Raw genomic sequence first — 16,649 nt, 5'->3', positions numbered from 1 at the left:
TTGTTTAGTTTTATTTTTGTAAACATGGCTGAACCAACCTCTAAGTTTCCACACAAATAAATATAACATTAGTAAAAATGATAAAAATCTATTAAGGACAATCCTCGTGTACTCGTGTAACGTTATCTGGAGCTCTTCCGGTCTGTGACGGATGTTGTGTTTGGATCTCAGGACCCCACAACAGACCACCACGAGGAAAAAACAAATGTATTACATACAAAATAATCACACGACACTAATATTAGTAAAATAATGTAGTAATGAAAGCAACGTTCATGCTCTTAGCAGGCAATGTTAGATAACCTCGCGCGAGACATGGATTAATCGCGCGAGCGTATCGGTGAGTGCACGAGCCCAGTGTTTTTTCTCTTGATGAAAAATGTTTGCATTTCTTATGAAAAATGTCACATAATTGCTTTATTGCTGTGTTCGTGTATATATAGCAGAGAAAGACGGGTGCACTAGACTCTCTGTCTGTATAAGCAATGGTGTTGTTATATAACGACGAGGTTTGGTTTGTGAGTTAGCATACAGCTAGTAAAGCTTCAGGTGCGACTTGGCACAACTTTGCTTATCCAACCCTAATAGTGCAATATTATTGTCAGTGAAGTTTGAATTCAATTTGGGTTCATGTAGCTCAATTGGTGAATTATTGCGTTGCGCTTGCAACGAAAAGCTGACGAGTTCGCTTCCCAGAGAACACACCTTCTGATTAAACGAATTGCATTGCAAATGTAAGAAAGTAAATATGTGCACTCAGAAACATTTTCTTTCGAAAGTCCCTGTGAATGTATTGTGTGTTTTGCACGCCATATACATACAATCATTAATTTTATAGCCAGTTGCATGAACATGTATTTATTCATGCAAATGTACATAAAAATCACAATCATATTGATATATTCTAATGAAAATGTTTTTATGTGAATTACACTTTACTATCTTTATATTGTTAAACCATAACAATGTACCATTATTGTATAAACGTTGGGATGAACAGGCTTAAAGAATTTTATTATCTTCATGCATCAGTAGGCTACTATGCGATACTTTAGTGGTGTTTACTGGCCCATGTAAGAGCCCTTCCTTAAAGGGATAGTTCACCAAAAAAATGAAAATTCCCCATGATTTACTTACCCTAAAGCCATTTTACAGACTAACACCTTCAGAGTTATATTAGAAAATCTCCTGGCTCTTCCAGGCTTTATAATGGTAATAAATACTGATTTTGAGGTCCAAAAAACACAAAAGTAATCCATAGGGGTTAATAAGGGTCTTCTGGGGGCAATCGATGCGATTTTGTAAGAAAAATATCCATTTTAAAAGGTTAAACTGTAATAGCTAGCTTTGGGTAGGATGTCCCTTAGATAAAAATAATTTGAAGCAGTATTCACATTTCCTAGTTTTTAAAAATGTTTGTAGTTTTATTATAGCTATTGCGTTTCCAGCTTTATTTGCTTATTAAACACATAAGAAATTATTTGTTGTTATGTAGGAAAACAGTGTCTGATCCAACCTGGTTTTGCTAGGAAAAGTAAAGACACCTGCAGAAAAAACATCTTTGTTGTTTATTTCTGCAAATGATGCTATTGGTACAAAATTATTTAGTGATTTAAGTTGTATGTTTTGTACTTAACATCATTCCACTTTATGTAAGTCCTAAATAAATAAATTTTCTTGATATGCTGATATTAAATGTATTAATTGAGTAATTTTATCTTGCATTGGTTACTTGACCTTAGTCAAAGAGAACTAATGTTTTTTCCCCCACAGGTGTATTAAAACAGTTGAGCATTTTAACGTCAAGTTTTCATTAACCATTCGGACATCATGGATGGCAAGTTGCCGCCATGGAATATTCATGGAGGTCATAGCAGCAGCATTCCTTATACATCAGGGGAATGTCATGAGGTAGGTTTTAGTAAATACATCTATACAAATTATTATACAGTAGGGTGATTCTCACGAAATTACACATTTTGATAAAAAAGTAAATGCAAAGTAAGAGTATCAAAATAAGAAGCATCAGTTATAAACATCTCTTCACGTACTATTTTGCACATGATTTCAAATGACATCATACAAACCAATTTTTTTTCCACATTTAAGGGGAACATTTTCATTACCGCAATGTCTCCATGACTGAATTTGGGTTCTTTGACATGGAAATATTTATAATTAAAAAATCTAAAAAAGAAAAAGCTTCAGTGCATGTTATAATATAAACATATACTGTAAAGAAACATGTGGTATTTGGTGATCATTGGTAAATGTAGAGATATAATAAGGAATATAAATGTGTCCAAGAAAAATGTTCTCATTCTCCGCAACAATTTTCAATCATTGTTTAAGCCCTCAAGGAACTAACATTTTCAACAACAAAAAAATAGCTGGAAGGGACATAATTGATTGTGACACTCAAGATGGCTACCAGGTAAGCAGTTCTTATTTTTTCTCTCCAGATAAAAGTTGAAATTTTGTTTTGTCATAGTACCTAGACAACTTTTTAGTTCTCATTACTGAAACATGAGTTTGTAAATGCATATATTTAATGTAATATAGTGGTGCGGTAATGATAATTTTTGATAATGATAATCTAAAAAATGTAAAGAATTCTATAGGAAATATTTTTAAATCCTTTAAAAAAATAATAGTTATAGCAACTTCAGACCTTAATCTTATATGTGCAAAAAAATTGACTTCAAGGGCTTTTTAAAAATTCTGATGCTGGATTTCGTGAGAATCACCCAGTAGGGAGTAATGGAAAAAGAAGGGGTCTGTCTCTTCTACTGCCAAAAGTAGATGGTCATAATCTCTAAACTTTTATATCTTTTCCTTCTTTATTTCTAGGCACGTGACTTAACAGGAGAATCCATGCCCTCCTTGTCATCATGTATGAGTGGAGCGTTTAGGGCTTTGTTACCAGATTACCATGGGACGTCATCAACCGTGACAACAAACCCTGTTAAATATTCCTATTCTCCCGATGATCATTGTGTCATTCGAAGTGGAAATGGAATGAGTTACTCTGAGAACACTATAGAAAGAAGGGAAAAATTGAATTATATCAAAGACTCTTTAGTGTACCCCAAGTATACTCAGTACATGCCACAAGAAAAGGTATGTGACCTCTAACATACACAAACACAAGCCAATGTCACTTTTTCATTGATAGCTTTTTCATTGAAGCCAATGTCACATCTTTTCACAGGACAGAGAATTGGACCAAGGAAACTCACATAACTGGACATCTGTCATTAAACATGCACTAGAGATGAGTAATGGAATGGAAATGGAGCACAATGTGGATATCTGTAGCCCTCTAGTGGACTTTAATCCTGTTTATAAAGAACCTCAGATGGAGGTAACACGCTCCAAACCAAATGAGAAACAGGGTGGCCTAGAGGTTAAAGGAGAACACAATTCCTTTATTGCTATGTTGTCAGATGGCACCAGCAAACAGCAAAATGTTCAGGGAATGGTAGGTTCTAAAATTCAAAGCATTTGAAAATCAATAATATCATACTTTATTGAAGAGAAATCAAATAATTTACTATCACCTGTTTAATATTTTACAGGCTGTAAACCTGGAATCAGACATCTATGCCGAAGGACCATCTTTAAGAAAAGAGGAACCTAGAATGACTGTTATCAGAGGACATGAGCCAGGATTTTCATTACCAGGATTTTATAGTTCACATAATCCTCATTTATTGGATGGTTATGTGAAATGTGATGAGTTTTCTTTGGTCAAGCAGTCTACAGAAAACACATCTCAGAAAACACCACAAGAACCTGGGTTATCATGCCAAGTTGGCAGCCCTAAAAAAACTCAGGAGAGCCACACAAACAGTTGCTTCGGAGTAAATAATGAAATGGTTTCTGACAATTCATCCATTTTTGATCTACATAATCTTGATCTTCCCAAATACTGTGTAACGGCAGAGGTTATGGATGGAAAAACGTCAGTTAATTCACGTCATCATCCTTCAAACTATAATGATCAAGAGGAGATGGGACAACAAAGTCATCTGGATGTCTCTAATACAACACTTAGAAAACACTTTGAAAACCAAGTGACCACTTCACCGATAGAAGAAGGAATTAAGAGCAATCTGTCTTTTCCAGAAGATATTGAAGCTAAAGGCTCGGTTAACACTAAAAATACTGAACTCAGTTTGAAGTTGAAAGCAAAGTTTGTCCCTGAATTTGTTTCCTTTTCAAATCCGAACTCATCTCCAGATTCACAGATGGTTCCAGAGCAACTTCCTTTCTCCCACAAAATGTACATTGATGGTACATGTAAGGATTCTCAGAAAGAGCAAGGGAAAAGCGACAAATTAAATAAACTATGTTTTCAAGAGAACAATTTGACTACCAGCCCCGTGTCTGTAGATGGTAGAACAGATCTTCATGTTCAAGAAAAACAATCGCCAGCAAATCAAAGTTTAGTGCTCATCCCATCTGGACACTCTAAAATGTGTGAACAGACATTTCTCAACAATGGTGAAGAAAGCAGTAATCATTCAACTCAGCATAATGTACAGAATGCATTGCAAAGGTACCAAGAAAAGAAACCAAGGAAGATTGCAAAGAAACCAAGAAAAAGAAGAAAAACTGAGCTTGAGGAATTAAATGATCAGATACACAAATCCACAAAAATGAGTGACTGTTCTTTGTATGAATCAGACATATCAGATGGTGCTGTAAAACCAGACAAAACTGGATGTGAAGATGTTAATGATATCTATCCGCTGACTGATCATGACATCAGTGCACTGGAAGAGGACACTATAAATAAAAAAGACAATGTACTACCGCAAAGAAAAAAGACAACGCCTAAGAAAAGTAAAATTGAGGGCGATCATATTACACAAAGTTGTTATGCTGGTGAATACCAGTGTGTTTCACAACTGCAGAGTTTTCATGAGCAACCTGTTACAACAGAGACCTCACAAAAACCAGGTCACAGTTCTGAAGATTCTCATGAAAAAGCCACATCAAAAAAGAATAAACCATCCATCAGAAAAACTGTTTATGGAAGAAAACGGAAGAGGGCTTCAAAGATATGTTCGAAAGCAACCTATAGCAATCAAAACAATGCCTCATATACATCACAATCTCAGGTCACCCTGTTGGAAGCAAATGCGGACATTAATGAAGCACAGAGTTCTTCAGTTAACCAGCAGACCATCTCTAATCTACAGAGTCTTGATGACGAGTACAACCAAGAAATATCAAAAAAATCCAGAAGAAAGAAATCAAATGAGGCTCAACACACATTACAAAGCAAAGGGGATTTACCTTCTCAGTTGGAGGATGTTTCCAGTTTATTTGAGGCTGACCAGGTGGACAACAAGATAAAGAGGCTTCAGAAGGCAAGACGGCCTAGCATAAAGACTTTTGGGGACAAAAATGATAAACCTGCAACTATTCTGGATGAAGAGTCTTTAATAGACTCCGTGAGTCCTACAGATTCTGTTTTAACCTCCCCAAACATTCGAAGCCCTCAGAAAAACCCAAGGAAACCAAGACAAAAGAAAAGAGTAGATGTCAGCGATGTTGCTGAAACACTCAACGCCAGCCCAGCAGTGTTACAACAAAAGGATGCTACCTCACCATTAGCAAGACTTAAGGAAATCATGCAGACTACCAAGAAAACAAAGCCTGTTAAAGCTAAAAGACGGGTAAAAAGGGCTTCTAGAAAGAACCTAAATGAGGACCATGAAACCACTGTGTTGGACATAGAGACTTTTACAGGCACTCTGAAGCAAGATCCTGTTTCAGTTACAGGAAGTGATGTTGAGTCTCCAGTCGTTCTCAAAACACGTAAAACATTTGGCAAGAAAGCGTGTCCTAAGACAGTACGCAATGAAACCGTTCATATTACTGATTTGTTCATTTCAGATAGTGAAAAAGTAGTTGATTCTGTGGCGGCCAGAGAAAACACAAAAATGACATCAAGTAAAAGGAAAAAAACGAATGGCAATTCAACTGTTGGCCAAGCTTGTTTACAACCAGAAGATATTACGACAGTGCCCTCAAAATCTGTTGAATCTTTAGTTGCTTCCCATCCAGGAAAAACAGTAAAAGCCAGAAGATGTTCTAACAAAAATTCTAGAAGAAAAACAAATGACAACCACCTAAATAGTAATTTGGACGAAGAAGCATCTTTATTATCCACTGTGACACAAGAAAATGAAATTTTACCTTTAAATATTGACTCTTCAAGCAGTTACAGACGGAAGAAGTTAAGAAAAAAGACTGTAACCGAAATCAAAGATGAGGCAGAGCAAACACAGCATGAAGATCTGACTACAATACCTGATCCCATCATAGCAGCTTCTAGTACAAAGTTGACTTTAAAATCAAAAAGACCAGCGAAAAAGGCAGGTAGACAGAAGGTGAAGAATGACCATGGGATTTCACTGGACACGCAGACTTCCACAGATACTCTGAACCAAGCAGATTGTGTTCCAATATCATCACCTAAAAAATCAAAGACAATCAAGAAAATGTCTGATATCAAAGTTGATGCAATAAATACTGCTGAAGACCAAATGCCCCGACAAGACATTTCAGCTGTACATCAGGAATCAAAAGCCAGCATCGTGCCTCCAAAGAAAAGATTCAAAACTCCGCAAACACTAACTACAGACAGTCTGTTTGATTCAACTGATGAAAACTATGAGTCTGTTCGTTTGAGTGAACAAATTTTTCCAGCCACTGGGAATACAGTTAATTCTGTGTCAGCCACAGAAACGGACTGTTCACATGTTGTCAGCCAGCAAAACTCAGTAAGGACAAAACGACCAACTAAAAAGGGCAATAGACGCAAAAGACGAGTTATCCAAGCAAACAGCAGTTTTGGAGAACAGACCTCTCCAGTGATGCAGGAAAAAAATTCTGCTTTAACCAGAAATAATAACAAGAATCTGACTTCAGACTCTTACTTTTTGCATGAAACAACAGAAGATCATGGAGAGAGACAGGTTTTAGTCTCTACTGAAGCTGTTGCAAGTCCACAGAGGAAGGCAAAGAAAAATTGGCTGAGGCAAAAAGAAAAGAGTGAGCAAGAATTACATTATAGCTCTACTGAAACTGCAAATAGTTTGTCTCATGAAGTAGACAAAATGTCAAATCTGCAACCTGCTTTGGAGTCGGTGTCTGAGAATTTTGAAACTTCAGAAGCAGACAGCTGTGACCAGACATGGAGGGCAGCTAGGAGAAAATCCAAGAAGTCCAAAGAGATTGCAGAAACACATGAATTTGCTAGTGTTTCTTTGTCTCAAGAAGCTCTGTCCCCAACTAAGATGAAAACTGAACCAGTTGAGACAGATGTCTTGGTCACTAGTACAGATGTGCAAGATTTCTCCAAGTTATCTAATGTTCAAACTGTTAAAGGATTACAGTGCTCTGATATAGATGGTTCTGAGGTTGATCATAAAAACATTGTAATCAGACCTAAAGGACCTAAAGTTAGAAAAGCGCGCAAGACAAAGAAACGAAAACCTGCTAAACAGAAGAGGAAAATTGCAGGCCGGTCAACCCAAAGAATTAAAGAGGAGGAACAAAAATACACATATTCTGATAATGTAATTGCTTGTGATGTTCAGGCTCAAATTAATGATAACTCAGCAAGGACTACAGTTACACAAGAGGAGCCAGTAAATTCAGATGTGTACATATCAAGAAAATCAACCCGGATACAAAAAATAAACTTGGGTCCGGTTGTTGAAAGTAAGGTCAATAGCACAGACATCACTGAGGACATCACGCTGTCTGGTTCCATTAATAATTCTGAATGTAAAGACCTAAACGATGTCCATGAGATTTCAGTAAGCAGTGAGCAAAAGACACCAAAACGTGGAAGACCCAGGAAACACAAGTTAGTAGTAGCACATCTAGAAGATAATGTTACAGCACCTGTCCACATCTCAGATCAACCTTTGTGTCAAAGCAGCGCAGAAAATAACATCGAAGCAGCTGGTAATCAAGTAATACTTAAAGTTGTTCAACACCCTAAAAAGAGAAGAGGAAGGAAAATGAAGAAAAAGTTCACTAAAGTTACTAAACAATTAGAAACGGATCCCTCAGAACCGAATGATGCAGATCAGACTAACAACAATTTGTCACAGAGCATCCATGGACGTGGACGCAAACACAAGAACTTGAAAGCACCAGGAAGAAACCTCAAGTTATCATCTTTGAAAGTTACTGGCAGAACATCTGAACTGGGCACTGGCGAAGCAGAGACATCTTCTCTGCCCCCAAATTCCGTAGAAGCTTCACTGCTTAGGCGGGGGACAAGGATAAAACGAAAACTTGATGACATAACAACTATACAAGATGAAGTTGCGACTGCTGATGAGAAGATTGTAGAAATTAATTTTAGGAAACGTGGTCGAAGGAGACAACTGGTGAAAGAGCTGTGCTTCAATGATTCCGAAACCCAACCTGAACAACCCCACCAAAGTGTCTCTCTTTTATCCAAAAATAAGTCACCAGGTCAACCTTTAAGTTTTGAAGATTGCTTTGAAGTTTCTTTGCAGTCTTCTGTTGACAACACAGAAGCGTGTAGTGAAATATGTGGCATACTTCCCAGCAGTGTGGTCAAGGAGGAGGAGCCAGAAGCAATTCTTCTAGATACAAAAATCAGATCAAGAAAAGGACCCCAAAACTCATCAGAGACAGAAATTGTTAATACGGGTACTGCATGTCAACCATCTGAAGTACAGAAAGTGGATGATGAACATGTTGCAATTGCAAACAAGTCGAAAATTGGATTTAAGGCTAAAGAAAAGGCGAAGAAACCTCTCACATGCAAATACTGTGGAGTTTCCTTTCGGCACATTACAGCATACGTCATGCACCAACGCATACATACAGGTGAAAAGCCGTACAAATGCAAGTTCTGCAGTAAAACCTTTGCTCATCTTTCTAAACTGAAGTCTCACCGAAATGTACACAAGGAACGTGCTTTTCCCTGTCCTTGCTGTAACCAAACTTTCATGAAGAAAGAAGATCTGCTAAGTCATTTTAAAGTGCACCTTCTGGAATCAAAACTTAGCACTGAACCTAAGGAGGACATTAAGAAAAAGAGAAATATGTCCTCAAAAAAGCCAAGCAAATCAGGCCACCATATTTGCAAGATTTGTAACAAAAACTTTGTAAACCAAGTCAAATTGCGGATTCACATGCGTGTGCATAAAGCAGAGATACCCTTGACATGTGAAGACTGTGGGAAGACTTTTAAGAAACCTTCAAACCTTGCAGCTCATGAGAAAAGCCACAGGCCTGTAAAGCCATATGCTTGTTCTATTTGTGGAAAAGGTTTCAGCCAGCTGAAGGCATTGAAAAAGCACTCTCAAATTCACACAGGTGAGACACCCTTCTCCTGCAGTCATTGTGGCCATACATTCAGTGCCATGTCTGCACTTAGGGTGCATCAAGCGTCCAAAATGTGCATTTCAAAGAGAACTGATGGGGAAAGCGTCAAGGGTTTCATCATGAGTCAAAAAGCTGATGGTCAGGTTTTCTTCAAGTGTCAGATATGCAAACAGCTCTACAAAAAATGGTGCCAGTACACGCTTCACCTTCAAACTCACACCAGTTCTTCTCCATACCTTTGTTTTTCATGTGGACAGTGTTATGAGAAGGATTCTGAGGTCAGTGATCATTGTAAGGTGTGTTGCCAGTCAAGTGGGGAGGAGAAAACTTGTAGAGCATCAGTCTCTGAAATCATTCAGGGTTTAACCCAAACTGACTCTGACTTGTGCTTAGACAGTATTTCGAAGAATACCTCAGATTCTTCACAGAGTTTACCAACTACAAGATTTCAAAATCTGCGGACTAGACAAAAACATACCACTTTACCATCTCATCCTACAGAATTGGAATGTACACAAACAAGAACCACAACTCTTCCGGAAAAAGATGCTGAACAATTCCCCATCAGATTCCCAAATGCCCAGTCACCCGCTCGTTCTGAAACCAGCTGTACCTCCTCAGACAGCCCTCTAGAATGTATCGAAATCTCTCCGAGTCTTTGGAAATTTCAATGTTCACGTTGCGGTCAGCGTTTTGAGCGGTACAGGATGTTGTGCGCTCATATCCAGACACACGCTCCCACTTTCAGATACACCTGCGCACATTGCGGGCAGTTTTTTGAAAGGTGGAGTAAGCTATGGTTGCATCAGCGACGTCATCGTCGCAATGGTCGTTGCTACTCCTGCACCCAGTGCAGTCTTCAGTTCCGCTTCTTTAACTCTTATAAAGAGCACATGTTTGACCACGCAGGCCAGAGACCCTACGCATGTCCGCTCTGTCCCAAAACCTTCATCCAGGAGAAAAGCTTACACGCTCACCAGTATGAGTCTCATAAACTGTGTGAAAGTCTTAAATGTGATGTTTGTTCGAAGACCTTCAGCAGTTTAAGAAACTTAATCAAGCACAGTCTTCTGCACAACGGTTCTACCTCTCACGTTTGTCTCCTGTGCAGTCTCTCATTCACAAATACAAGAGCCTTCCAGCAACACTTGAACACACACACCGGTTATCAAGGACTGCCGCTTCCAGACATTGCTTCAAAGCCGCTCAGTTTCCCCCACAAATGCAGAACATGCAAAGCTTGTTTTTCAACTGGAGATTTGCTCTATGCTCATCAGATATGCCATTCCAGAGATGCAAAGACTAAAGTCCGTCCAGAATCCAAGTCTACCTCAAAATCGTCCGATTCTCGTCATACAGATGAACAATCTGGCACCCCTCTCACAAATCATGTATCGAAACTCAAACTGGATGGCGTACCCAATGATAAGAGCCTGTATGTTTATTCCCATCCTGACAGGCTCTATGTTAACCCTAGTTTATCCAGAGTAAGGCATCAAGTTATTCATTTAGACTCTAACGAACACTCATACTCTCAGAATACCAGGCCAGACATTTCAAACTCTACCCCCTTAGCCAGCAGTGAAGGATGCACACAGGATTTACCTGTGGCGACCTCTCATCTACCTCAGGACACATCAGATCGGGAAACCACTAACTTGAAAACAAGCGAGAGTGTTAAAGACATGACAAACGATCCTATCCAGAATAAAAATAAACACAGCCATAAGCATCAGAGAAGGTCTACCTTTGTGGAGACCAGCGTTAATATGGAGGTAGAAACTGTTCATGACGAGTTTGAGGAGTGTTTTGAATGTGCTGATTGTACTGAAAAACTAACCAGTGTCATAGGCCTTTATGAACATTACATACTACATGCAATGGGGGATACATACGTACAAGTACATTGATGATGATTGTAGTTTTTCATCACAGTTGATGTTTTAATGGTAGATGATAATGCATGTTGTATTGACACTAGTATTTGTTTTACCATCCAGGGGCCTCATTTATAAAGTGTGCGGTAAATGCGTCATTTACATGGAAAGTGATTGGGGGTCTGAGCTTGTCCGATTACTGCACGTTTTTGGAAATTAAGTCTTTCTTGCTGCTCACAAAGGATTTAAACATTGACAGGTGCTTTTTATATGTCAATGACATCAATTGGGCATTGTTTAAATGTGGAGATTTGAAACTATTTAGCTGCACACAATTTCAAAATCATTCGCGATCTATAGATTTCACATCTACACACAAGTTTTCTGTTTATTTTATGAATCACATGTACACATAGGATGGTTTCTATGCAGCATTTTATTAATAAGGCTCCTGGTGTTTTGTTTTTGCATGCTTTTTAAGTCAGTAAACGTGTCATTTACAAAGTTGACTTTGTATTTTTTATCTTGGTGACAAAAAGTAGTTTAACAATGGTGCGGTTTTCTGTACAGGGCTTATCCTAGTCCCAGACTAAAATGCATATTTGAGATGCCACCTTTTACTGAAATATTTTAACATACTGTATATCAATGCCGTTGTTTTGTCACAAGATGCACGCCAGTATTGTTTTTTTGTAAGGTATGTTTATAAAAACTACTGTAATGTCCTAATATAACTAAGGCCTAGACCTGGATTAATCTAAACCCTGTCCGGGAAACCGCCCCAATGACTCTTAACAGGCTCTGTAAACCCTCAGGTTAATGTGGTTTAAAATCTTACACAGGCTGTGGAAGGGTTAATGCTCAATGTCTTCTCCAAGACACTGTATTACTGGAGTTATTATGTCACTTTGCCTTTATCTAGATCTCTCCATAGGTGCCTTCATCGAAAGGTTTGGGTGTGAGATTTAATCGTTGCTGGTGCGTAAGTCAGGTTCATATACTGTACATACAGTAGGGTCGTTTAAAGGATGTGTAAATAGCTTAACATAACCCAATAACCTGCCAGGCCTCCCAATGTAAAGACATTATCTGGGTAGCACATATATAAATATTGTAAAATGAATATATGTAGTACTTGAGAACGCTATATCTGAAAGTTTTACATATACCGTTTCCATTGTAGTCATGTTTTTGTTTTTTTTTTAAATAAAATTACTAATTGTCATCTGTTTTCATACAGGATGAAAAAAATGCATTAAGACCTACACTGTTTATGTTTCAGTTAAGAAAGTAATACAAATATTTCAGCATTTAAAAAAAAGGAACCGTAAAGCAGATTTAACCATCTTTTAATGGCATTAGAAAAGGCAAAAACCATATAGATAACATTTGCACATTTATCAACTATTTAATAATTGTGCACAAAGCAAAATGGGAGAAAACTATTAGCAAGCCATGTGTGAATTTTTGAGGTACCACACAACCTTGCAAGAATCTGAATGTCATTCCAGAACAAGTTTTTATAAGGACTTCTTCTGACCACTTGAGTTTTATGTCATGCATCTATTTTTTCTTCTCTTCGTCCTTTTTCCCCTCTTGTTTGTTTCCACTCTGAGATGCCAGTGAACCCATGGCGTTTCGGATGGCCTCATTGTTGGGGTCAACACCAGGCAGGTTCTCCAGAACGCTCTGCAGGAACTCAGGGTCTTGCATTACATCATAATCATCCTCCTCCTGTAGGTTCAGTTTAGAAATATACAAAAGAAAAGTTACCAAAACTGGTGTCTAATAAAGGACGATAGCCTTAGTATAGCAGTGTGTACTGGACTTCACCTTGGATTCAGCAGTATCAACTGATGCTCCCGTGTCCATTGATTCTGCAAATTCTGACATAATAAAGACAGTTTTTTGTTTATCTTTGGTTAAATTATGATTTTAAGGCTGGGTGCTTTATCTCTGAACGCCTTTGTTGAAATTTGAAATCACCTAAACAAACACGCCCCTACCCCAATAGAATCTGGACCTTCTTTTGATAGACCCGCCCCACACATACGGTGGCGGTTAGTAGACCTTCTGCCCCTTACTGCTAATTAGCTACAAGTGTGTTTTGGAAGTCGGCCTGACTCCCTTTTCCAAAGTGTTTTTAGAAATCATGCACCCCGCCTTTAAGATTGGCATCCCGGAAAATAGGTACAAGAAGAAAACAAACCTCCACCCGCCAGGGACATCTGCATGGCGTAGGCTATCTGCTCCTCCTCTGTCATGCTGCTGAAATCTGGCAGGGCAGCAACACCAGCATCAGGCTGAGATGCAGACATCTTCAAAAGAGCCTCCTCAGGTTCTGCGTGGGGTAAAAAAGACACAATCATGATTACGTCTGCAATGGGAATCAAAAGTTTTCGTACTGTGAAACCTTGAAAGGGTGTTTTATGACCATCCTCACTTATTTGAATTAATATTTCATGTGCAATAAATACTGACCATCAGCTGCAGAGGCAGAAACGCCAGCCTCAGCTGCTGATTGGGCAGCCGCCCGGCGAGATTCCTCTTCCTGTCTCTGCCTTTGCTCCTCCATGGATACACGAAGAGCCTGTAAAAGAGAGCAAATAAAAGTATGAAGGTGTCCTATTACGCACTTTAAAAAGTCTACATTTTGTTATTAGTAGGGTCTACTTGTATACATTTACACAGGGTTCCCACACCTTAGTTAACTTCAAATTCAAGGACCTTTCAAGGACTTTCCAGGTACAATATCCTCAAATTCAAGAACTAAATGTGGGGACACATTTCAAGTGAGAGCAAGGTTACAATGTGTGACCTTTTAAGATACATTGTTACAGTTCCCTTTCGAGGGAACTTGCGATGCGTCACTGCTGTGACACTTAGGGGACGCCTCCAGGGTATCTGAATGTGTATCAAATTCAACCAATGGTGAAGCTTAACGACAAAGACAGGGTGACGCGGGAGCCAGGAAGTATATCGCTATCTGAAATTTTGCCAAAGACGGCGTTACAGGGATGCAGAAAGTATGGCAAGGGAGACACAGCGTCTCGTTCCCTTCTCAGGGAAAAACAGTTACATGCGTAACCCGAAGACGTATTCATGTGTCAAACACAACTATGCAAAAAAGCATTTAGGTATGAATCAACATTCGCATACAGAAGATATAAGCATTTAAAGTGAACAGTTTAGCACGTGTGCTTAAAAAGTCTACAATTTATATGATACTATCCTACACTACACAGGGAATAATATGGATTTTTTTGCAAAAAACTTTCACAAACTTTCATGGATTTCAAGGACCCGTTATTTTTTACCCCAGGTTTCACAAGTTAGGACACATGTTTGAGATGTCTCAACTGAAAATAACATGCAATTACTGATTTTAAAATATGACAGTGCCATTCCTCTCAAGATACACATCAGTGACATCATTTACTAAGGCAGGTTTATAAAAGATCCTTAAACATCTTAATTTAACTAAGGCCCAGTCCTGTCTTTAGTTAAGCCTCGTCTGTGAAACCAGGCCATAAATGTGCCAATAGTGTAATTTATTTATACCAGAGATTTACTCACCAAAGCCAACTCTGGGTCAGCACTGGGGTCTACTCCAAACTCAAAGTCGCTCGGACCCAAGCCCAGCATAGTACCACCCTCACCAGCCAAGATGGGGGATGAAAGCAGAGCATCAGCAAGGCTGGGCCCAGGGGGAACCGTGACCAGGTGAGAACCTGTGCCCTCCTTTCCATTCAGGGCGTTCACAAATGCAGTCAGTTTCTCTGTATTCGCAACCTATTTGCAATATTTAAGAAAAACACAATGAAACATTTTAACAAAGCTGAATATTAAATGAAAATAATAAACGCCAAGTCACCTCTTCTCCAAAATTGACCACGTCTACGCTGACCTTTTCTTTTTTCAATCGCTTTGCCAGCTTCACCAGCTGTGTAAGAGATTAAGGGGGGAATACTTGTAACCAACACTTAAATGTGCAAGCCTAAATTAATATTACTTCATGAAGAAACCTACATCTTTATCATTGTCCTCCACTGGGCTGCCCACAAAAGCAACAATCCTCATCTTGTGATTCTTGCCTTGTCTATGCTTGAGTGCCAACTGGATGCAAACATACAAAAAGCAAATGTTAGCTGACTGAGATACAAATTTTACATGTTAAGCCTTTTACATACAGCCTTTACATACGTGTGCCACCCGTATGCCAGTGCAGAATGAGATTTTGCCCAGTGGCTGAACAGCATGAAGCTTTGAGAGTATGCGGCCACTGTCTGGTGTTAAAGTGGTGAGGACGTCACAATTACTGCCCAAAACAAACATATATGGAATATCACAAACACATACAGTAATTTTAACCAGCATAAAGAAATATAATACACACTTACTTGGCCATTGTGATCAGACCCACGTTGTTTTCTGGGTTGCTACGGGTCTTTGAATGACAGACTATGTTGACAGCATCCTGCTGTGCCTGTAATCTAGTAGGCAGAAAGTCTCCATTCCTCATGTATTCACTGTTGTCCACACTATCAAGACAAGTGAGCACAATCATCATCCGATTGATATGGATGCGTTACAAGTCCGTTGACGTTTGTAATGGACTGCAAAACAAACGTCATTGTGCGATCTATACATATGTACGATATATGCTTGAACTTCAAAGTCAATGACGTATATATTAGCTAAAATGCAGTCGAGGTAAGCAGCTTACTAACTTGAGACATAGATTCAACAGTAAAATTTATAACATACATAGTGTTAATTGCACGTGAATGTATTTCTATTTTCTGTTTGTCTGTAACGTTATATCTGACTGCTGAATAATGACTCAGGAAAATGTCATCCTAACCAGAGACCGACCATTAAATTATCTGTCTTTCCCTCAACTACCAGTTAAACCCTTCGACGTAACGATAAAACTGTTGTCTTGTAATAATAGAAGATGTGTACTTTGCGGAAAACGCGTGAATTTATCTAAAGTAGTACGTTTGTTTATTTCTTACCAGACCATAGTACTTTCGAGCACCATCTTGGAAATCCTCTAATCCTTTTCACAAATGCTACGGCGTCGCTGATTGGCTTACAGAATGCAGGAGGTTGATGGCGCTTGTAACGGCAAACCTGATTGGCTAACCATTTCTTCGCTGTTACTTTCCCGGTTGCGGCGTTATAATATCGTATCTTTTGCGCCCCCAAATGGTAGGAGATCGTGTTTTACAAATTTACCTTCTCTGGGCGCAATGGTAAGCTGCATACGTCATCAAAACGGTTTTTTCCAGAATATTAACAATTATAAAGTTGACTATTATTCTAAGTTAATCGTAAATTGTTGTAATATGTTTATGACTTGCGATTGTACTGCTCCTT

At 38.7% G+C, this 16,649-nt stretch overlaps 2 protein-coding genes across 2 annotated transcripts; one reads left to right on the top strand and one right to left on the bottom strand.

Annotated features, from left to right (window-relative positions):
* Positions 1-130: 130 nt before the first annotated feature.
* LOC129455048 (uncharacterized) lies at positions 131-12,492 on the top strand. The gene is made up of 5 exons (XM_055219679.2): positions 131-340; positions 1,774-1,911; positions 2,851-3,120; positions 3,212-3,481; positions 3,579-12,492. Exons 2-5 carry the CDS (start codon positions 1,831-1,833, stop codon positions 11,298-11,300), a joined length of 8,343 nt encoding a protein of 2,780 aa, XP_055075654.2. The 5' UTR covers positions 131-340; positions 1,774-1,830; the 3' UTR covers positions 11,301-12,492.
* Positions 12,493-12,600: 108 nt separating this feature from the next.
* Positions 12,601-16,436, bottom strand: psmd4a (proteasome 26S subunit ubiquitin receptor, non-ATPase 4a). Its single transcript, XM_055219680.2, has 10 exons — positions 16,286-16,436; positions 15,668-15,808; positions 15,471-15,585; positions 15,297-15,383; positions 15,142-15,210; positions 14,844-15,059; positions 13,749-13,857; positions 13,477-13,608; positions 13,101-13,153; positions 12,601-13,001 (listed from the first exon to the last, which is right to left on the bottom strand). Exons 1-10 carry the CDS (start codon positions 16,309-16,311, stop codon positions 12,831-12,833), a joined length of 1,119 nt encoding a protein of 372 aa, XP_055075655.2. The 5' UTR covers positions 16,312-16,436; the 3' UTR covers positions 12,601-12,830.
* Between the last annotated feature and the right edge of the window lie 213 nt (positions 16,437-16,649).

This window comes from Misgurnus anguillicaudatus, chromosome 20 (assembly GCF_027580225.2).
Source record: "Misgurnus anguillicaudatus chromosome 20, ASM2758022v2, whole genome shotgun sequence".
NCBI classification, from domain to species: domain Eukaryota; kingdom Metazoa; phylum Chordata; class Actinopteri; order Cypriniformes; family Cobitidae; genus Misgurnus; species Misgurnus anguillicaudatus.
This window is presented reverse-complemented; position numbering and strand designations above follow the sequence as displayed.